At 33.2% G+C, this 24553-nt stretch overlaps 1 protein-coding gene across 1 annotated transcript in view; it reads left to right on the top strand.

Moving 5' to 3' along the window:
* LOC114343198 (nascent polypeptide-associated complex subunit alpha, muscle-specific form) overlaps positions 1–23983 on the top strand; it is a 122643-nt gene extending 98660 nt beyond the window's left edge. Inside the window, exon 6 of the mRNA XM_050649313.1 lies at positions 17732–23983. Within this exon, the coding sequence (XP_050505270.1) occupies positions 17732–19428 (1697 nt within the window). The 3' untranslated portion in view covers positions 19429–23983. The remainder of the gene's footprint in view (positions 1–17731) is intronic.
* Positions 23984–24553: the final 570 nt, after the last annotated feature.

Raw genomic sequence — 24553 nt, 5'->3', positions numbered from 1 at the left:
CCCAATGTTATTATGCTGTAGACAATCACACTTTGTGCCCATCGTGCTTTTTTGAGACTCTTCGTGGAATACCACCATACGTTCCTTCTGTCCATGTTACTGAACATTCAACTGGGAATTTGAGTGACATTAGTGCACATATTTGTGCGTGTTGTAATAATAATTTGTTCATTTATTGTTTAACTACATATTGTATTGTTTGCAATAATAAAAATCTACAATAATAAATAGGTTTTTATTTTACCCCTCCTTTTCAATATATATAGCATATGCTTTTTAATGATCAATTTAGAAATAATTTTTATAATAAACCAAGATTTTAAGAAATCTTTTCATAAATGACTTGGAAAATTAATTTTATTCATGTGTTAGTAAAAAAACTACCCCCCTTTGTATCTAATTTAAAAAATGAGCTATATATATTTTTGAATTGTTCATTTTTTTCCCTTTTCATTGATATATAACAATATTATATTGTTTTATGCTAAAATTCACTGTAAGGTAGCCCTGTTTCCAATAGTAAAATAATAAAAATAATATTAGTTTTAGAAAGATATTTCTTTTTAAAACAATAATTAAAAAATCTTTTCTTAATTTTCATAACTAACGTGGAAAATTAATATTTAAATCAATAAATACTTTAGCTAAAAATTTTATGGAGTACGTTCATGGCATTTATATACACCATCGCGAATCGGCTTTCGTTCAACCATGCTGTGTTTTTTACTTTAGCGGAGACAAACGTTCCTTCCCGCATCTAGCAAACAATTTACAACTATGGTGAGTAAAAGCCGATCGGTATATGGTAGATACACTTTTACGTTTAATATGATATATGATTATTATTTTATCAGAGGTTATTATTTTGTAAAAGTCACTCTTTGCTTTAAAAAATTTTTGGTTTTGCAACTTTTTTTGGGTTATGTTTTATGATAAAATTCACTGTAAGGTAGCCCTGTTTCCAATAGTCAAATAATAAAAATAATATTAGTTTTAGAAAGATATTTCTTTTTAAAACTTTAAGACAAAAAATCTTTTCTTAATTTTCATAAATGACTTGGAAAATTAATTTTATTCATGTGTTAGTAAAAAAACTACCCCTTTGTATTGAATTTAAAAATGAGCTATATATATTTTTGAATTGTTCATTTTTTTCCCTTTTCATTGATATACAACAATATTATATTGTTTTATGATAAAATTCCCTGTAAGGTAGCCCTGTTTCCAATAGTCAAATAATAAAAATAATATTAGTTTTAGAAAGATATTTCTTTTTAAAACTTTAAGACAAAAAATCTTTTCTTAATTTTCATAAATGACTTGGAAAATTAATATTTAAATCATAAGATACTTTGACTAAAAATTTTATTAAGTACGCTCATGGCGTTTTCATTCACTATCGAGAATCGGTTTTCGCTCAACTATGCTGGGTTTTTACGTTAGCGGGGCGAATGTATCTTCTCCGCATAATGCAAAAATTTACAGCTGTGGTGAGTAAAAGCCGATCGGTATATGGTAGCTACACTTTTACGTTTAATTGTGGTCGTGAATATTTATTCAGAGGTATATGATTATTATTTTATAAAGAGGTTATTATTTTGCAAAAAGTCACTCTTTGCTTTAAAGAAATTTTTGGTCTACTCATTTTTGGGTTAAAAAATACCTGAAAAATTATTTCCTTTCGGGAAATTTTATTTTTGAAAGTCAGGTGTGAGTTAATTTTCCGAAATGCAAGTAAAATTTATATTTTAGAATATATGTTTGTTTAAATATTTAAATTAATAATAAAATTTTATTACTTCAAATAGTTAAAAAACTGAAATAACTGAAATATTATCTACACTTTTTATTTTATTAAGATTACCATATAGTTTTCGGACATATATCCCGAAAAAAAAATTTTCATTTTAGAATAATATATGTGTTTACCTATTTAAACCAATAACACAATGTTATTAATTTAGATAGTTCCAACAAAGAAAAGTCAGGTGTGGGTTAAGAAAAGAACTGAAATATTATTTAAACTTTTTATTTTATTAAGATTACCTTGTTGTTTTTACATATCCCAAAATGAAAGTTAGACAATACAAACAATACAAATGCTTTTTATGCACCCCGTACACATATTTTTTTTCATTTTCGTATCCAAGCCGACGACGAATTTTTGTTGTCGCGTTTTGATGTTTACATCCACTTGTTAGGCACCCCGTACTATTTTTTGTTCACTTGTCATGTTTTAAGATTTTTTATCACTTTTCATAATCCAAGCCGACGGCACATTTTGTTGTCACGTTTTGATGTTTACATCCACTTGTTAGGCACCCCGTACACATATTCTTTTTCACTTATTTTTTTTTTCATTTTCGTATCCAAGCCGACGACGAATTTTTGTTGTCGCGTTTTGATGTTTACATCCACTTGTTAGGCACCCCGTACACATATTCTTTTTCACTTATTTTTTTTTTCATTTTCGTATCCAAGCCGACGACGAATTTTTGTTGTCGCGTTTTGATGTTTACATCCACTTGTTAGGCACCCCGTACACATATTATTTTTCACTTATTTTTTTTTCATTTTCGTATCCAAGCCGACGACGAATTTTTGTTGTCGCGTTTTGATGTTTACATCCACTTGTTAGGCACCCCGTACACATATTCTTTTTCACTTATTTTTTTTTTTCATTTTCGTATCCAAGCCGACGACGAATTTTTGTTGTCGCGTTTTGATGTTTACATCCACTTGTTAGGCACCCCGTACATATATTCTTTTTCACTTATTTTTTTTTTTCATTTTCGTATCCAAGCCGACGACGAACACTCCACAACTACGGTTTAAGCTGTTTTCTATGTCCACTAGTCCACATCAGGTGACATTTTTAAATGATTTTGGTGACCTTTTACGATCGAAAACTTAGGTACGTGAAAACAAGAAGATGATATTAGTAAAACTACTTGGATAGTACCTACGGTTTTATAGCTTAATGGAATGGGTATGGAATTTTAAAATCCCTGCTTTGATCATGAGCAGGTGACCAGCCAATGAAATGTATGCAGCACCCCCACCTAGTGTGTTTTAAAGTACCAATCTTTACAAATGCATGTGATATCCAACTAAATCTTAAATCATGGTTGGGTACTTTTAATTTATGCAATTATAAAATACAATGTAGTGAAACACACGTATTTTTTAATTATTACTGTTCGCATGCATGAGGTTTTATTTTATTCCCCTTTGTCTTCGATTCTCACTATATGTCTACATGTGTAACTACGTCGATTAAGAGGGAAATATTTCTTAATTTATTCACCCCATTCCATAGCGTTCATTCACAAGCAACAATTATAACATTCCGCTGCTTTTTGCATGTTACAAAAATCATGGTTAATAAAGAAGAGGCATTAGACTGTTACTGTCAGATCTTGAGATATGTACAAAGTCAAGAATATAAGACACACATTACTTTGCGTACAGGAGAAGATGAAGAGCGTTATGGTCACTGATTTTTGTTAATGTGAATTCCTTTGCTAATCATATATATATTGTTGGCGTTACCTAATTAGTATTCACCCTATTACCTAATTAATATTCACCCTAGCCAGCGGATGTTCACCTAATTAATATTCCTCATGTTTGGACATACAAATACACACTACTTCGGAAAGCGAAAAAGGTAACGCACATCTTGGAAGAGCCTATAGTTTCCTAACTTCGCTTCTGGTGAAGCAATTGAGTTGGAACAAGCAGATATATTATAATTGGGTCATCGGAAAGCGAAAAAGTTAACACAGGGCTTGGAAGAACCTATAGTTCTCTAATTTCGTTTCTAGTGAAGCTCCGCAGTTGAAACAAGCAGATACATTACAATTGTGTCACCGGAAAACGAAAAAGGTATCGCATGACTTGGAAGTACCTATAGTTCTCTAAGTTTGTTTCTGGTTGTAGGAACAAGCAGATATATTATGGTAGGGGAGCAAAGTATGCTAAATGTGCAGTCACTCGAGCGCGTTGGGGACCTATTGGGTTGTGATTATTAGGTCCTAAAACCAAAAAAGTTAAGTAAAATTTTCCATTTTAGTGGGGACTTCCCATTTTTTAATTTAATTTTCCATTTCCAACAATCTTTTTTCCGATTATAGCGCCATCTATCCATAATTCAAAAAAATGCTTCGAATAAAAGTTGTTTATTTTTATACAAACAATCCAAATCTGCAATAAGAAACGGGGTCTAGCATTTAAGATTTTAAAGTAACCCCCCACCTCACCTCCGTGGGGGGTCGTGTTTGGAACCATTCGATAGATTTTTCAAAAACATTGATAAAGTGTATTTTGCAGTTTTTCGATATGATGTTTATTTTGCGAAAGATCGCGGGATTTGTATTTAAAATTTTAAATTCACCCCCCACCCCTCTCCGTGGGTGTCAAGTTTGGTATTTTTCGATATATTTTTGAAAAATATTGAACACGTAGTTTTTAGTTTTTCAATCTGACTTTCATTTCGCGAAATATTCGCTTTTTTTTGTGAAACTTTTTGACTCACCCATTTCCGTACGCCCCGCTCAAATCGTCATATTTTTGAAATATAGACTCTTTTGCATGTACTTAACTTACCTTATCTTAATCTGACAATTTCGAGTATTTTAAGGATAAATTTTTTTTCGGGCCCCCCTGAACGAACTCCCCTGTGTTAAGAGCCAATATATGGTGGAGGTACATCTGCAGGGTACCACGTTTCTCCCCATATGATAATCTGACGCGCTCGAGTAACTGCAAAAATCCCCGCTTGGGCTCCCCTACCATTATATTTGTGTTGCCAGGAAGCGAAAAAGGTAGTTCCCGAAATGTTCCCAAACTGTGCCTTATTCCACATAAAATAGTAAATTGCATAAGATAACACAAGAAAATAGTTTCAGAACAATACCAAAATAAGATGTAGTAGAAGTACAGGACAGAGACATGATTATCTACAATTACTAAACGTTCGTAAGTTTCCTCTGGATCGTCAAAATGAAAAATTTTAACGAACAATAACCGCGCCACGAACGCGCGGCGCACACACGGCGCGGAGTTCGCGGCGCGGATATCTGTGTCCGCCTTTAGATTTGAAAGTGCTTCTCAAAAAATATCCGATTTAACTCGTGTCCGAGAAATCTACAAAATTCGCTACTTTAACACATTATTTTTGAACTTTACATTTGGTCTTTTACAAATGACTACCTCATTCTACTATTTATTCTGTTTACATCTATGGTTAAAGTGTAGACAAATATACAACCTGTAAGACAATAATTATTATACTTAAGGTGATACAGTAGCGATCAACAGGTAGCCAAAACGCGTTCCAAGATTGCGGCTGTAATTTTGAATATTTGTTCGAGATATTTGGCACACGTATTCGTAATATAATAAAGAATGACGGTACAGAGCCGAATTTGAAAAATATATTAATATATGGAAATTACTCTGTAATTAAATACAATATTAAAAAACGAGCCTGTACCGCCATTAAGAAGAACAAAAAAATACACTTTCTTCAAATAAACTTTTTTATCCGATGCCTAGATTTTGTGTCATTTTGGAACTACTAATGAAATAAAAAATTTTAGTAGTTCCAAACTGACACAAAATCTAGGCATCGGATAAAAAAGTTTATTTGAAGAAAGTGTATTTTTTTGTTCTTCTTAATGGCGGTACAGGCTCTTTTTTTAATATTGTATTTAATTACAGAGTAATTTCCACATATTAATATATTTTTCAAATTGGGCTCTGTAAGGCCATTCTTTATTATATTACGAATACGTGTGCCAAATATCTCGAAAAAATATTCAAAATTACAGCCGCAATCTTGGAACGCGTTTTCGCTACCTGTTGATCGCTACTGTTTCCTCTTAATTTATCGAATAAAAATTTGCAATTTTATTCTTAGTAAACATTTTATAGTTATCAATTAACCAATAAGGATTTAGCAACCTTAGCAAGATACGTCGAATGAAGTAGGTCTGGTGGAAATCCGTAACTGCATAAATATAACGTCAAATGTGACATTATTTTTTAATAATTAATATTAAAAATAGTTTAAATTCAAACAAATTAAGTCAGTGCATTAATTTTTTAACTGATTTCTGTGTAAATTGTTTAGGTATAAGGATAAATTGATTAGTATTGTTTAAATACAGTTTAAATTTTATAATTTATTATTATAATAAATCTTCGTTTGGAAATTGTGATTTTTATTTTTAGCAAAAACTGTGGTTGTAGAAAAAGTATAGTGTGTAACACGTGCAGAAAGGTAATTTCTTACTCGTTTTAATTGCGGTACTCGCTTGCGCTCGTACCGCAACTTTTCAAACTCGTGAGAAATTAGTACCTTTCTGCACTTGTTGCACAATATACTATTTCTACGGCCGTGCAGCCGTACAGCCACTTTCCCGCAAGCATTTCTTTTCCGAAAGTTGCACTTTCCCTCGTCAGTGCCGGAAATAAATTTTCACGCACGAAGTGCGGAAAAGTAGAACACGTTGTAATATGGCTTTAAAATATATTATAATACATGCAATAAACTAATATTTAGATAGTATTTACTAATTTATTTCAAATGTATTGTATTCATGTTTTAAGGAAATAGTGCGGCAGATTTGTGCAAATATTATAAGAATTGTGCATTTAATGATAGAAACATATAATTTGGACCACATATACTACACATTTAAAGGTTCAAAATTAGATATGAGGCCATCTCAGATTTTACCTGGCAAAAATGGCGGGCATTCACATTGGCGACGATACATTTGTGACTAATAGCACTTTTGAACGAAAAGGCTGATTTCAACCAAATTTGGTATATAGGTTCTTTTTTTGATGTATAAGATCGAGCTCCTGAACCGAAAGAATCGGTTTACCAGAAGTTGTGTTTTTCCTGATTTATTATGTAGAAATATGCTGTTCTTTTTCAAATCTTTTACCCTGCATATATTGATTTTTCAAAAAGGTAATACCGGCATTGAAGATAGCGTAAAAATATATTTTAGGAAATATTTTAAACTTTTTTGTTATGTTAATTACCATGTAATAAATGCATAACATACCTTCACATGTACCTATGTGCGACAGATTCGTGCAAATATTATAAGAATTATTGTGCATTAAACGGTAGAAGAATATAATTTGGACCACATATACTACACATATAAAGGTTCAAACTTAGATAAGAGGCCATCTCAGTTTTTGTCCCTTTTACAAAAAAGGCGAACATTCAAATTGGCGACTATACATATGTGACTAACAGCACGATAACTTTTGAACGAAATGTCCGATTTTAACCAAATTTGGTATATAGGTTTTTTTATGTATAAGATCGAGCTCTTAAACCGAAAGAATCGGTTTACCAGAAGTTGTGTTGTTCCTGATGTTTTTGTAAAAATATGTTGTTTATTTTTCAATATTTTCACCCTTTATATATGAATTTTTCAAAAAGGTAATACCGGCGTTGAAAAGAGCGTAAAAATATTTTTTTATGAAATATTTTGAACTCTTCAGTTATATTAATTACCATTTAATAAATGCATAACCTATCTTCACATGTACGTACCTATGTGCGGTAGATTCTTGCAAATACTAATATAAGAATTATTGTGCATTTAATGGTAGAAGCATATATATTTGGACCACACATACTACACATACAAAGATTCAAATTTAGATATGAGGCCTTCTCAGATTTTGTCTTTTACGAAAATGGCAGGCATTCAAAATGAATCTGCCGCCCATAGATACATGTGAACATAGGTTATGCATTTATTAAATGGTAATTAACATAAATAAAAAGTTTAAAATATTTCCCAAAAAATATTTTTACCCTCTTTTCAATAGCGGTATTACCTTTTTGAAAAATTTATATATACAGGGTGAAAGAATTGAATAATTATTTATATGGGAAATAAGCCACAATTAAAATGAAAAAAATAATTTTATTAACGTTTCGACGCCCAAATCGGTTGCCGTTGTCAAAATACAAAATATTACTAAAATAAACTAAAGTGTTGTTGCTAAGCAAAAAAATTCTTCTAATAATTTATTTAATCTCACTCATTTATATTGGCAATTCAGACATATATTATACATTTTAAAGTAGAAGACTTTAAAATGATATTGCCAATATTTATGAGTTGCGTTCCTGGGACGACTTACTGAAAGATAGTTCATTCGATTACATGAAATTAACCCCAACTCAAGAATATCCGTCATAAAAAATTATAGCATGTGATATGTCTTTAAAAAGACAACCAAATGCAACGACAGTAAAATTCTCGCGTTAGAGACTTCATAGTAAATCACAAGGGAAAATTTGTTTTTTTAAAGGTTGTCTTTTTAAAGACATATCACATGCTATAATTTTTTATGACGGATATTCTTGAGTTGGGGTTAATTTCATGTAATCGAATGAACTATCTTTCAGTAAGTCGTCCCAGGAATGCAACTCATAAATATTGGCAATATCATTTTAAAGTCTTCTACTTTAAAATGTATAATATATGTCTGAATTGCCAATATAAATGAGTGAGATTAAATAAATTATTAGAAGAATTTTTTTGCTTAGCAACAACACTTTAGTTTATTTTAGTAATATTTTGTATTTTGACAACGGCACCCGATTTGGGCGTCGAAACGTTAATAAAATTATTTTTTTCATTTTAATTGTGGCTTATTTCCCATATAAATAATTAATCATAAAAATGCCACAAGGAAATAGCTTCAGAACAACAGAAAGAATTGAAAAAGAAACATATTTTTACAAAAAAAAAACAGTAAAAACACAACTTCTGGTAAACTGATTCTTCCGGCTCAAGACCTCGATGTTATTCATTAAAAAAACCTATATACCAAATTTAGTTGAAATCTGACGTCTCGTTCAAAAGTTATCGTGCTATTAGTCACATATGTATAGGGGAGAATGGGGGAATGGGAACCACTTAACTATATTCTTTAATAAAAAATAAATTTTAGGGTATATAAAAAATCGGTCCAGGCTAGTAGCTACTTTAAAATGTTAATTATCCTTCGCTATTATTATTGCGTAAATTTATTTAGTTATGTTAAAGTTATTATGAAATTACTAAATATAGTGAATGGCTCCAATTGCCCCAATAAGTCGGGTAATAAGAACCACAATTTATTTTAAGTTTTATCTGTATTAAATTTTTAATTTTCATAACAAAAATAGTAATACATTGTTTTTAACTCATTTTGTTTAAACAAAAGTCACAGAGATAATCTTTAGCTGTGTCAACCCCCGAACAATCTGCATGTACCCATCGACCACAAGCTGTACAGCGATACCACAGTTCTGCCACTTTTCCCAAAATCATAGCAGATAAAACATAAATCTGTTTCATCTTCATTATCCGAGTTATCATCACAAAGGTCTTTATCACTGACATTTTCTTCATCCGATGAGTCCCATCTGATGAGTCTTCATAATGGTTCCCATTACTCGTTTTGTTTAGAAAATTTTAACCTATGAAAAAAATTACCAAAACCAGGTGATTAAAAAAACAAATCACATGCAATTATTCTTTAGGTAGTTAAGTTTAGTTTGCATAAAATAGTTTTTAAGAAAAACATGTTGGGACTAACTTACCGTGAATTTTGTAAACCACGTGTATTATAACGATTACTGCAAAAAGTCTACTATGCTCACACAACAATCAAACAACACTGAATAAACATCTGCAACGATGTCGCTGCATCTCTGCATTGTCGGTAACGTGTCACCAGTGTCAGCAAGTATTTAAAAGCGCGTAATTTAAATAAAACTGGGTGGCTCTCATTACCCGATGGCTCCCATTCCCCCAGTCTCCCCTAATCTCCATTTTGAATGCCCGCCATTTTGTAAAAGGCAAAATCTGAGATGGCCTCATATCTAAATTTGAACCTTTATATGTGTAGTATATGTGGTCCAAATTATATACTTCTATCATTAAATGCACAATTGTTTCACATATCGGCTGCACTAAAATTAACAAAATAATTCGATTAAATAAAATTATTTTGACATAATATAGAAAACTCAAATCAGTAGACAATAACAAAGTACGTTGTTTAACGATAAAATATTGCAAAACCTCTAAATTTTAAAGAACCGCTTGGATTAACATGAAATTTGGCATACACATAGCAAACAAGTCAAAGAACAAAAGTGATATTGTGCCGATGTGTGCTTTGCCCTGGGGGTGACTTTCACTTCCTCTGGGGGGTGAAAAAATGTATGTCCAAAATAAGTCCAATACTTTTCGAGTTATTTGCGAGTGAATATGTTCATTTTAAAACAAAATAACCACGTTTTTAGACGGTTTTCGCAAATAACTCAAAAAGTAAGTATTTTGTCGAAAAAAGTATTCTTAGCAAAAATATAGCCTATTAAAAAGTGAAAAAATGGTGGAAATATTAGGTCTTTATACCTAAAAGAAGCAGAGTTAAAGCTAATTAAAAATAGCTTCATATTCGTCAAATTCCAAATTGAATATTTTAACTTGAAATACTCAAAAAATGAAGCACTTTTTGGGTAAAACTCATTTTAACTTTTTTTATAGTTTTTAAACAAAGCTTTGTTATTTTATATAAAAAAAAATTCTAGTATCAAAAGTAAACAGGTTACACTCAAACTAAAGATGGTCCCTTTTTTGGCAAAATAATCGGCAAAATCACCTACTAATTAGCATCTCAAATGAACTTAATCGTTACAACTTCACACGTTTCTTTACTCGTGTATGTATTGTTTATATGATCTGTAAATTTCATCGGCTCAAAGTCCTTATTTTTAAAAGGGCTGCAGTTAAAAGGGCTTGAACGAGTCACTAATCACGAGTGTATGCTAATTTAAAAACACCAAATCTTAACCAATTTTTTTTTACAGAAAAACAGCACAATACAAAATATTTAAAAAGAGAAAGCTGACTTTGTTTATTGTTTGAGATTTTTGATATCTCTAACGAATGTTAAGTTATTTTGAAAAAATTAATTTTTTTCAAAATTAAAAATTTTCAAAATTTTATTTTAAAACCAAATTTTTTCGAAAATAAGCACTTTGAGTCGATGAAACTTACAGATCATATAAACACAACGTAAGTAAAATAACTTGTGAAGCGGTAAGAATTTAATTTCATTTAAGTTGCTAATTAGGGGATGATCTTCCCGATTTTCTTGTCGAAACAAAAGGGACAAACTTTATTTTGAGCGTAAATTGCTTACATTTGATGCTAGAAACTTTTTTTATAAAAACAGTAATAAAGCTTTTAAAACACTTTAAAAAAGTTGTAATGAGTTTTCCGCAAAAGTGCTTCGTTTTCTGGTTATTTCAAGTTAAAATATTCGATTTGGAATTTGACGAATATGAACCTATTTTTCATTAGCTTTAACTCTGCTTCTGTTAGGTATAAAGACCTAATATATACACCATTTTTTTCACTTTTTTACAGGCTATATTTTTATTTAAAATGTTTTTTTCGACAAAATACTTACTTTTTGAGTTATTTGCGACAAACCGTCTAAAAACGTGGTTATTTTGTTGAAAAATGAACATATTCACTCGCAAATATGTAACTCGAAAAGTATTGACTTGGTGAAAAAACTCTATAGTACTTTAGTTATTTATAACTAGTCAGTTTATCCATTTCCGGACTTAATTTAGATATATATTTTTTAGCCCCCGAGAGGGTGTGAAACTCACCCCCATAGTCGAGGCATTGAAGCACAAAACAAGGCCTTACTGTCGATTTTTGCCGCAGTAAGACGGATTTTAATGCAGTTTGGTGCGTTGGATTCGTGAGAATGTCAGGAAACTTTGTGAACTAATTTAATGAATAAGAAATCTCAAATTGCATTTGTACATGAGCAAAAAGCATTTCAAAAGTGCATTTTGAAATAGGCAATTATTATAAATTTGTAACTCGGTAAATAGTAGGAAAAATTGACCCAATTTTCTTCCTGGGGGTTTTTGGGGTCGCTGAAAACGAATATGAGGTCGTTGAGAGTGTGCAAACTACCTGGTGCCTGCAGCGGGTGTAATAAACGTCTTCCTCTGGAGTATTATAGCAATTTATCATATAATTAGTTTAAACTCGTTACTCGGGGGGTTTTTGGGGTCGCTGAAAATGAATATGAGGTCGGCGAGAGTGTGCAAACTACCTGGTGCCTGCAGCGGGTGTAATAAACGTCTTCCTCTGGAGTATTGTGGTAATTTATCATATAATTGGCTTAATCTCGTTACTCGGGGGGTTTTTGGGGTCACTGAAAATGAATATGAGGTCGGTGAGAGTGTGCAAACTACCTGGTGCCTGCAGCGGGTGTAATAAACGTCTTCCTCTGGACTATTTTGTTGTTAATTTTTTGGTAATTTGTTAAATAATTGGCCCACACTTGTTACTCGGGGGTCTTTGGGGTCACTGAAAATAAATATCGAGACGACTAAGTTCTAATTTCATAGGATATTATAAAAAACATGATTATTTTGTTCAGGATCTCCATTTTCTTTAATTTGGCGCTTAAAATTATGTTGGCAGTATTAATACATTCTTGACTAATTTCATTTAGGATTTATTGCCTTTCTCTCTCAAACGTTTGTATACACTAATATAACGGCTACACGTAAAACAAGTTTAAAAACTATTTATAAACACGGTAATTTTGGAGAACAGCAAAAACGGTGTTACTCGCTCAGGTACTCGTGTCGAATTTTTTCGTAAAAAATATTGATTAATATATTTTTGAACAAATCATTTTAGTAATATATTTCTATGATAGTGTTTATAAATTCAAGTGTGTCTTTCATCAATAATTCAGGTAAATAATGGTGCTTACATATAGATGATCTAACTCGTATTTCATCTGAAATTCAAACTTACGATTTTTTTTCAGTTATCTCATTACTGCTCGTATCAAGTAAAAATGATTGATATATAGGGTGAGGCAGATAAAGGGCCTATTAGAAATATCTCGAGAACTAAAGGTAAGAGAATAATGAAAATTGGAATACAGGGGTTTTGAGGTATGAACTATTTAATGAAAATATTTTGGTCACTTTGCTACTTCCGGTTATACCGGAAGTTGATTGTAACTTAGTTTTTTTAAATGGGACACCCTGTATATTTTTACATTTTTGGATTCTGCTCGATGTCTTCTTTCTTTTGTTGTAAGTCAGACTGCGGCAACTCATGCCGGTGCAGGAAGCATGGGTTAGTTTGTAATTTAGCCTGCAAAAATTGTGCAGGCTCTGATTGCACAAATATTGCATTGGACTCGAGAGTGGAAGGCAATAATGAAGAAGAAGATGATAATGATGAAGAAAATGAATTTTAAAGATAAATTACGATAAATTTTGTATAATGAACTTTTTAGCCATAAATATATTATAATAATAAAAATTTATGTTTATTTATAATAAAAATACCACCTTTTTCGATCACTATAGTAACATCGAAGAAAATGGAATAAACCAAAAACCCCGAGTAACGGGTTAAAACTAATTATATGATAAATTGCCATACTACTCCAGAGGAAGACGTTTATTACACCCGCTGCAGGCACCAGGTAGTTTGCACACTCTCACCGACCTCATATTCATTTTCAGCGACCCCAAAAACCCCCGAGTAACGATTTTAAGCCAATTATATGATAAATTACCACAATACTACAAAGGAAGACGTTTATTACACCCGCTGCAGGCACCAGGTAGTTTACACACTCTCGCCGACCTCATATTCATTTTCAGCGACCCCAAAAACTCCCCGAGTAACGAGTTTAAACTAATTATATGATAAATTGCCATAATACTCCAGAGGAAGACGTTTATTACACCCGCTGCAGGCACCAGGTAGTTTACACACTCTCGTTGACCTCATATTCATTTTCAGCGACCCCAAAAACCCCCGAGTAATGAGTTTAAGCCAATTATATGATAAATTACCACAATACTCCAGAGAAAGACGTTTATTACACCGGCTGCAGGCACCAGGTAGTTTGCAGACTCTCGTCGACCTCATATTCGTTTTCAGCGACCCCAAAAACCCCCGAGTAAGAAAATTGAGTCAATTTTTCGTACTATTTACCGAGTTACAAATTTATAATAATTGCCTATTTCAAAATGCACTTCTGAAATGCATTTTTTCATGTACAAATGCAATTTGAGATTTCTTATTCATTAAATTAGTTCACAAAGTTTCCTGACATTCTCACGAATCCAACGCACCAATCCGCATTAAAATCCGTCTTACTGCAAAAAAATCGACACCTCAATCCTTCAATGCCTCGACTACCAGGGCAAAAGTAAACATCGGCACAATATCACTTTTTTTCTTTGACATGTTAACTATACGTATGCCAAATTTCATGTCAGTCCAAGCAGTTCTTTAAAACTTACAGCAAACACCGTCAAAGAATGTACTAACAATGGTTTTGAATCGTCGTGATGAGGTTTGTTCTAACCCGTCACTTTACCGTTTTTGAATGGTTACGCGGGCGCAATAACGAATAATTATGCGCAGTAACACATTTTTCGTTACTGTGCATACTCGTAACCATTCAAGAACGGTAATGTGACGGGTTGGAACAAACCTATGGAAACCAATATCGTCCTCATGGTAACCAATTTTACTGAAAGTATGATTTTGATAACCTTGCCAAAGAAAAGATACAGGCTTTTTCCAAATCGATGGAAGGAAGCCCATGTAATTGTGATACCCAAGCCAAGAAAGAACCACATATTTTCTCAAAATTACAGGCCGATTAGCTTAGTTCCAGCCGTCAGTAAGATAGTAGAGCGGGTCATCCAAACCAGGCTCCAATCAGAGACAGACAGGCTAGGCATAATCCCAGAAGCACAATTTGGATTCAGAGCTCAACATTCCAGCGAACTTCAAATACTAAGGCTTACCGAACATATAGCAGCTGGATTCAACGACCAACAATACACGGGAGCAGCCTTTCTGGATGTAAGCAAAGCCTTTGATAGAGTGTGGCATGAAGGACTAACAAACAAAATGAGAGGTTATGGCTACAGCGGGGCCATGACGAAACTTATCTCCTCGTACCTAAGCGACCTTCAGGATCCGGAAAGGACCAGTTATATCAGAACACGGAATCCCGAAAGCTGGAGTACTACAGGGGACAGTTTTATCGCCTCTTCTGTATAGCATATATACAGCAGATGTTCCAAGAACACTCGAAACATTAATCAGGCTTTATGCAGATGACACTGCAATTGCTGCAAAACACATGAACCTGGATGAGAACCTGTAAGAAATCTACAGACGGCATTAGATACAATAGAAGAATGGAGTATCTAATGGAAAATAGCAATAAATCCAGATAAGACTCAAGCGGTTATCTTAAAAAAAAGAGATGACCCAGAAGAACAGCTATTGCATTGCAAGACAGACCCATAGAATGGCAAAAGAAGCTAAATATTTAGGAGTTACAATGGACCAAGGTCTAACATTCACATCACATGTCAACGCTACAGTCCAGAAACCAGCAGCGGTCAGAGCGGCAACAAGAGGACTCACAAGAAAAAGAAGAAACAAATTAGCTATGAAAACAAAATTAAGACTGATAAATAGCATTATCCTGCCAATAATTGCATACGCATCTCTTGCATGGGGTCACACAAGTCAAAGTAACAAAAAGAAGATACAAGCGGCACACAACAACTGCCTCAGAGAAGCTGCAAAAGTGCCCAGATACGTCGCAGAACGGTTTTTATTTAGAGACCTAAAGCAAATAAGAGTACTGGATATGATAGAGGAAAAAGCCAGAACAAAATTTGCTTAGCTAGAAGACCACCCAAACCGGATCCTGCAAGAGATATTAAGGCATGCTGTGTACCATGGATGGAAACACATAAGACCCAAACAGCAAATATTAGTAAATATATAATAAACGCTAGATAATCGTAGCTCTATCAAAAACGACAACTTTCTCACCTTTGGCATCTCATTATAAACTGCTCGTCAAAAGTTAGGGATATAGAAATTTCTGCAGAATTTTCATAGTAGATTTTTTCGTGAACAGATTAACGGATTCCGCTAATTTTTTTTATTATTTTAGATTTGTCTTTAGTATTTACACAGTTATGCAAAGGTTTACTCAAACTTTTTTTTGTACTTATACCGGGTGGAAGAAAAGAAATGTTTTTCTTATGTTACGATTGAGACGCCCTGTAGGGAGGACGAGGTACAAATGTGAGTATACATCGAAATCGTATTGTAGTCTTATATTTTGTCAAAATTTTATTTTTTGGATATCCCTGATATCTTTAGAAACAAAAAAATAGACGGTTTTGTAATTTAACATGTGTTTTAACCGAAACAAAAGTTTGAGACACCTTGTAGGGAGAAAAAGGCACAAAGGTGAGTAGGCCTCAATATTATGTTGTAGTCTCATATTTTGTGAATATTAAATTTTTTTAATTTCTCTAATATCGTAAATAACAAAGAAACTAGACGGTATTACTCTGACGACATGCATCACATCACACATGTGAAACATATAAATACATATTAAAGAGTAATACCGTCTAGTTTCTTTGTTATTAAAGATATCAGAGAAATTAAAAAAATAAAATATTCACAAAATACGAGACTACAACATAATATTGAGGTATACTCACTTTTGTGCCTTTTTCTCCCTACAAGGTGTCTCAAACTTTTGTTTCGGTTTAAACACATGTTAAATTACAAAATTGTCTATTTTCTTTGTTTCTAAAGATATCAAGGACATTTAAACTAAAACATGTTCACAAAAACATAAGACTACAATACGATTCTGACGTATACTCACATTTGTACCTCGTTCTCCTTACAGCGTGTCTCAAACTTAACATGAGAAAGACATTTCTTTTCTTCCACCCGGTATAACTACAAAAAATAAGTTTGAGTAAACCTTTTCACAGTTGTGTAAATATTAAAGAAAAATCTAAAATAAAACAAAATAGCGGAATCCGTCTGTTCGCGAAAAAATCAACTATGAAAATCAGCATAATTTTCTATATCCCTAAGTTTTGACGAGCAGTTTATTTATTAATGTTGATTTTTATACGTTTCAGACATCCCTCAAAAAAAATCTACAAAAAACTCAAAAAACGACTTCGGCCATTAAAAATATCAATAAAACATTAACAATATGCGCAAGCCATAAAAAAATAGTAACAAAGCCCAAAAAACGTTCATGAGGGGCCCACATCCTCGGCCGCCGAGTCACCGAACTGGACATGGCCCAGAGCGGGGACTCGGCGCCCGAGCAAGCAAAACAGTTTGAAGATAAGTCACTGGAGATAGGAGCAATAGAGCACCCCACGCTAGCCTGCATTGATCAGGGTAGGATTTCATGTGGGATCCGTGCACCCAGGACTCCCATATGATAAGCACTTTTCTGATTGAGAGCACCTATAGTGCATCAGAGTGCTATCAGGGGGGGGAGTGGATGGTCTGGAGCACTGAAGCGGGGTGTGATTCCTGCTTACATGAGTTAATCCTCCTCGCCCCAATGAATTGTATCACCCGAATGTCATTCTCTAGGGGTGAGCAAGTTGACTGCTTGCCCGAACTCCGCTATCGCGTCGTTCGGATCAACGGCAGTCTCGTGCGGGAAAACTTTATTTTAAAACTATTTTACTAATTATTATTACTAGATATTTAAAAATTTATTAAAACTTTCAAAACTTTATAATATACTCTTATTTCAGCTTCTGTGGCACAATGTGGTAAAGGTGATAGGTCGGCCCCTCATCCAAAAGATTGCACAAAGTATTATTTGTGCCCTGGAGACTATGAAATGTCTTGCGGATTTGGAACACACTTTAATCCACAACTACAATTATGTGATTGGCCGCCCAATGTCGGTTGCAAAATGAAGGAACCTATTACACCTCCAAAACAAATCGACCGAGATTTTGAACCTTCAGGCCCACCTGTGATACCTTCTGAGCCAAGTTCGTCTATTATTCCTACTAAGTCACCTGTAGAACCATCGAGACCATCTATAAAACCTCCAGAGCTATATGTTGGACCTCTTGCTCCATCTGTTAAACTACCAGGACCACCAATTGATCTAACACAACCACCCGTTAAATCTCCGATCCCACCTGCAGACCCACCAGAGTCGTCTTTTAAACCCCCATGGCAGCCTATAGATATTTCAGGTCCACCTGTGATACCGTATGAGCCGGGATTGCCTGTGATACTTACTAGGGCACCTGTAGAACCATCAATAGAATATATAAAACATCCAGAGTTACCTGTTATTGAACCTCCAGGTACACCTGTTAAACCATCGATACCACTAATTAATCCTTCTCAACCACCTGTGAAATCTCCGATCCCAGCTGCAGATATACCAGAGTCACCTGTTAAACCTCCAGATACACCTGCTAAACCATCAGGACTACAAATTGAATCAACACAACCACCTGTGAAATCTCCGATCCTATCTGCAGACCTGCTAGAATCGTCTTTTAGACCTCCAGGACAGCCTCTCAATTTTTCAGGTTCACCTGTGATATCTTCTGAGGCGGACTCACTTGTGATACTTACTAAGCCACCTATGGAACCTATGGAGTTACCTGTTGAACGTCCAGGTACACCTGTTGGAGCACTGGGACCATCAATTGATCCTTTACAACCACCTGTAAAATATCCGATTCTACCTGCAAGCCTGGAAGAGTCGCCTGTTAAACCCTCAGTACAACCTATAGGTCTTCCAGATACAACCGTATCTTCTGAGCCTGTTTTGCCTGTGCTACTTACTCAGCCACCTGTGAAACCAACGATACCATCTATAAAAGGTCAAGAGTCACCTGTTAAACTACCGGGACCCCCAACTGATCCGTTACAACCACCTGTGAAATCTCCTATCCTGCCTGCAGATTTACCAGAGTCATCTATTAAATTCCCAGTACAGCCTATAGGTCCTCCAGGCCCACCTGTATCTTTTGAGCCTGGTTTGTCTGTGGTATTTATTAAGCCACCTGCGGAAGTAATGATACCATCTATAAAATATCCAGAGTCACCTTCTGAACCTCCAGGTACAGCTGTTAATTTACCGGGATCTCAACTCGATCCTTCACAACTACCTGTGAAATATCCGATCCCACTTGGAGACCTATCAGAATCGTCTCTGGCTGTGGTACCTCTTGATCCTACTGTAAAATTTCTGGATCCGACACAGTTCAAACCTTCGGTACCATCTGAGATACCTCCTCTGGGTTCGCTTATAGTACCGTCTGAGCCAGATAAGAAACTTTCATCGGAACCAGATATAAATCTCCTGGATCAGATGCAAAAACTTCAAGATCAATTGAACTACCTGCGAAACCAAATAGAAAAGTTTAGGGCAACAGCTAGCAAGATAAAAACCAGTAACCATTTATATTTTAAAATGTGAAGATTTTAATTTTGTCGATGAACAGTTACTAATTAAAAACATACCTATACTATAGACATATGTATACAGAGTGGGCCAAAGAAAAGAGTACACCTCGATATTTGTCAGTAGTTACTAAATTGTAAGAGATTGCCGAAATAGGTCGATTTTTATTTTCAAATTACAATTTTTTGATATATATTTCATACTGGTGACGTCATCCATCTGGCTGCGTTGACGTAATCGATGATTTTTTTAAATGGGGATAGGGGTCGTGTGAAAGCTCATTTTAAAGGGTATTCAGTTCTCTATTCAGTAATATTAACATTAATATCATTATTATTTATACAGGGTGGCCAAAACAATAATTGTTGAATTAAATTAATTGACACCACAAGACGAATTTATGTAATTTATTTAACTCAAAATACATTCTATTGCTGTCGGAAAATAGAAAAAAAGGTTTATTTGGCAAATAGTTCAGAGAAATAAGGAAAAAAAATATCGTGTTGGTGACACATCCCCCTCCAGGCTGAAACCAAATTTTTCGAGTAATATGGTCATCTATAATAATAACCTATATGTTTCCTGCAGCCGATTTTGATGATATACATAATTATAAACAAATGAAGATCAAAAAACGGTAAATTTTCGCTTTTTTCGTCTCTTACTAAAAAATTGGGCATTTTAAACAAATTTGAGAGTAATAATCTCATAAACCGTATAAAAACTTCAATATGGCGTTCGCTGAATATGTCTATCCTTATTGGTTACTTAGAAAATTGCCAAATAAATCATAAATTTTGAGTTTCTATAAATATTCATAACTTATGTAAAAATTAACTTAGAACCTTCTTATTACATGGAATGCTGAGACTTATGGTGCTTAAATTACACCCTAAATTCCAAAGCAATTGCTCAAATAGTTTAAAAGTTATTTAATTTGTTTATCCAAAATTAATTTTTTTTGCAACATTGTAAGTCAGAAAATGATGAAGTCACAGTAATATTTTGGATAGTTTATGAAAGAAGAAAATTTACAGTATTAATTTAATTTAAAAAAAATGACAAAAAATAATTATAGATATTGCAAAATAATTTTGCAAAAACATGTGAATTAAAAAATTGGGGGGGCTAACTTTGTCCCTAAATGTCCTAGAACAGTTGTTTTTCTTTCTAAATGTGTATAAAAATTCAGTCTTTCTAAATATGAAAAAATAATTTTTCTACGGGTAACGGTTAAAAAGTTATTCTAATTGTTTATAAGTAAGCAAAAAATGGACATGTTTTTGCAAAATAATTTTACACTGTTTAAAATTATTTTTTGTCATTTATTTTTAATTAAGGTAATAGTATAAATGTTCTTCTTTCATAAACTGTCCGAAGTATTATTGTAACCTCATAATTTTCTGACTTATAGTGTTGCAAAAAAAATGAATTTGGGAAAAATAAATTAAATAACTTTTAAAATATTTGACCAATTGCTTTGAAATTTAAAATATAATTTAAGTACAAGAAGTCTCGGCATTCCGCGTAATAAGAAGATTCTAAGTTAATTTTTACCTAAGTTACGAATATTTATAAAAACTCAATATTTATGATTTATTTTGCAATTTTCTAAGCAACCAATAAGGTTGGACATATTCAGCGAATGCCATATTGAAGTTTTTTATACGATTTATGAGTTTCTTACTCTTAAATTTGTTTAAAGTGCTTAACTTTTTGGTAATAGACGAAAAAAGCGATAATTTGCCGTTTTTCGATCTTCATTTGTTTATAACTATGTATATCATCAAAATCGGCTGCAGGAAACATATAGGTTAATAATATAGATGTCCATACTACTCAAAAAATTTGGTTTCGGCCTGGAGGGGGATGTGTCACGAGAAAAACCTTATTTCTCTGGACTAAAATAAACGTTGCTTTTCGCTTAAATTAAATGTTCAAACTGCCAAAAGGTTGGTTGGGAGGCTGTGATTTAATTTAATATAAGCGAAAAAATTGTTTATTTGTAAAATAAACATTTTTTTATATTTTCTGACAGCAGTACAGTATTCTGAGTTAAATAAATTACATACATTCTTCCTTTTGCTACAATTAATTCCATTCAAAAAAAAATTTATGTCACCCTGTATAAATAATGATATTATTGTTTATGTTACTGAATAGAGAATTAAACATTATTTCAAATGAGCTACCACACGACCCCTATTCCCATTTAAACAAATCATTGATTGCGTCATCACACTCAGATGGATGACGTCACTAGTATGAAATACATGCCAAATAATTGCAATGTAAAAATTAAAATCGAGCTGTTTCGGCATTTCCTCAAAGGCGTAGCTACCGTCGTATCAATCGTATCAATTATACGGGGCCCCCGACATTCAGGGACCCCAGCGCGTCATGTCGAAACAAAAGTTCCATTTAACAAAAATTGAACAAAATATTCCACAATTTTACTCTTAAAACGCTTTGAAACAGTGTGTATTGTTTGGATATCGACATTTTCGTGTAATGGATTCTTTATATATCTTATTATAAATTGTATATACCTATGTATATACAATGTCAAGAGCCAAGCTCGCATTCCACAACAAAACGACAAGCCAACAAGTGCAATGTAAATTTTAGTGCTCTATTTATGTAATGTTTATTATTATTAAAAGTGCTTATTGAAAATGGCATGTAACCGAAACGTTTAAGCCATAACAAAGTGTTTTATTTATAAGACCGAAAAACCCAGGAATTAAAAAGTTTCTATTTAAAAATTCACGGTCAGGAAATAACAAAACTATATATACCTATGTATATCTATTTGCCGCCGCTCGCGGTTATTTCATAAAAACACAGCTTTTTTGTTTTCAAGCTACTTTTCTTTGTCCATTCACCGTTGGCTAAGTGTGAGACACTGTATAATGTATAATGCCAGATTGCAATTTTTGTAATCGCTATACCTTTGAATATTTTTGAAACAGTACCTATTGTTTGGGTACCTTCTGGGGTATACATTTCTACGGGTTTCGAGGTAACCTGGTTAGAGCAAATAATACTGACATTAATCTCACATACAATGTATGTGAGGTACCACAGGGGTTAGTATTGGGTCCTCTACTTTTTCTTGTCTTTATAAATGACATCACTAATTTAAAAGTCGATGGAAACATTTTTCTTTTTGCTGATGATACGAGTATCACTTGGAGCAACTCAAACATTGCAACTCTTCATGCAACTATAGTTTCTGATCTACTTAAAATAAAAATCTGGTTCGACCCTAATTTACTCTCTTTTAAGGTGGATAAGACAGTAGCATTATTCAGCCATTGCTTCTTAATAACAGCCATATTAGTACCGTTGATTCAGTAAAATTACTTGGTATTTTTTTAGACAGCAAACTAAAGGGTCCCTTCTTATCGGTTTGTTAAGTAAGAAACTCCCCTCAGCTTTCTATGCAATAATATCTGTTTCGAAAGAAATCAATTTAGCATCTTCGAAAATAACATATTTTTCTTTGTTCGAGTCTGATCTTCGATATGGTCTTCCTTTTTGGGGTTCTAGTACAGCTACCGAGTCCGATATTATTTTTAAATTACAAAAAAGAGCAATTAGGTATCTGTTTTAATACCTTAGTGAAGCTCAATACAACAACACTTTGCAGAAGCTACTTGTTTGTTTGCTTAATTTGTAAACACCAAAGTACATCTCTATCTAGCTATACCTAACAATGACTACTCCACCAGAAATTTAACTCTTGATGTCTATTTACCGATCCCGTCCACTGAGTTATACTGTAACATCTTTCCCCAAGTTCAGTAAAATGACCAAAAAAGCCTATCGATCTGAAAAACCATAGTATTCGGGAGAAGAGTTTCTAATAACTAAGAAAGTACATTTTTTACCCCTATGTACAAGTAACTGAAGTATTTTTATCTATATTTGGATGTGATACGGAGAACTTATTAGTACCTAAGGTAGTATTATGCAATTTGAAATTTAAATAAATTTTGCATAGATTGTTTTTGTTTTAGTTTATTATCGTTTATTTTGTAATATTGACGATTTAGGTAATTTCACTAAACTGTATTTGTTGTTTTTTTCCTTCTCTTTGTAATCTTTGTTCAGAAAATTGTAAAACTTTCAGTGATAATAAAGTATATTTCTATTCTAACCTATACAAGCGTTTTTGCTGCTTTTGGTAAACATTGTTTTAGCACTAGTCCATATCAGTCGTGGAAAAGGGCCCCGCGACAAACTTTGATAGGAGACCCCTGTGGGGCTAGCTACGCCACTGCATTTCCTTCAAATTTAATAACTACTGCCAAATATGGAGGTGGACTCTTTTCTTTGGGCCACACTGTATATTTGCAGCTTTTACACTTTTACAACTGACCATTACATATAACAACGTAAATCATCAAACATCATCAACGTGTATACCATCAAACATTGGCTAAGATAATTTGATAACAGATAAACGAATATTTATACTTTAATAAATTTAGAAATATATTCTTTAAAAACATCCAACTAAAAAATTCATGCTTTATAATTATATTCTTCCTTTTGGTTTTTGTTTCTTTCTGTTTCTATATCTATTTGGCCTCACTTCTATCCGCGAACCATGCTGTCTATAAACAACTGAAACCACTCCATCTTCGGAAAAGGCATCCCGAACAAGTTTAATCGGTGAACGAAACATTGGGATGCCTTGTGCAGTCTGGAAATTAGAGAGAACTGGAAAAAATATCCTTACTTAAAAACAATAAGAACCACTTACTTAAATGGGATGGTAAAAAGTGCAGATGTATGTGGCCTGAAAATGGGGAATGTAAAAATACAAAAGGAGGTCATATAAACAGTATACGTGATATAACATTAATTAATTGAACATTAAAAAATTAATTATGGATCTTAAACAAAATAATGTAACTGTTTCGTTTATTTGGACGAAAGGACATTGCGGAGTCGAAGGTAATGAAATTGCGGATATAGCCGCAAAAAGTAGTCACAGTTGCCACCATATGGACAAAGTATTTAATTTAAAAGATTTGAATAATGCTCTCCAACCTAATATCAGAAGGAAATGGGAAACTGATTACAAAAGAATTGCAAATAAATCTACAAACCCTTATTTCAGAATTCACCC

This window comes from Diabrotica virgifera, chromosome 4 (genome assembly GCF_917563875.1).
Source record: "Diabrotica virgifera virgifera chromosome 4, PGI_DIABVI_V3a".
NCBI lineage: Eukaryota > Metazoa > Arthropoda > Insecta > Coleoptera > Chrysomelidae > Diabrotica > Diabrotica virgifera.
Note: the sequence above shows the minus strand (reverse complement) of the source record. Positions and strands in the feature narration are given on the sequence as shown.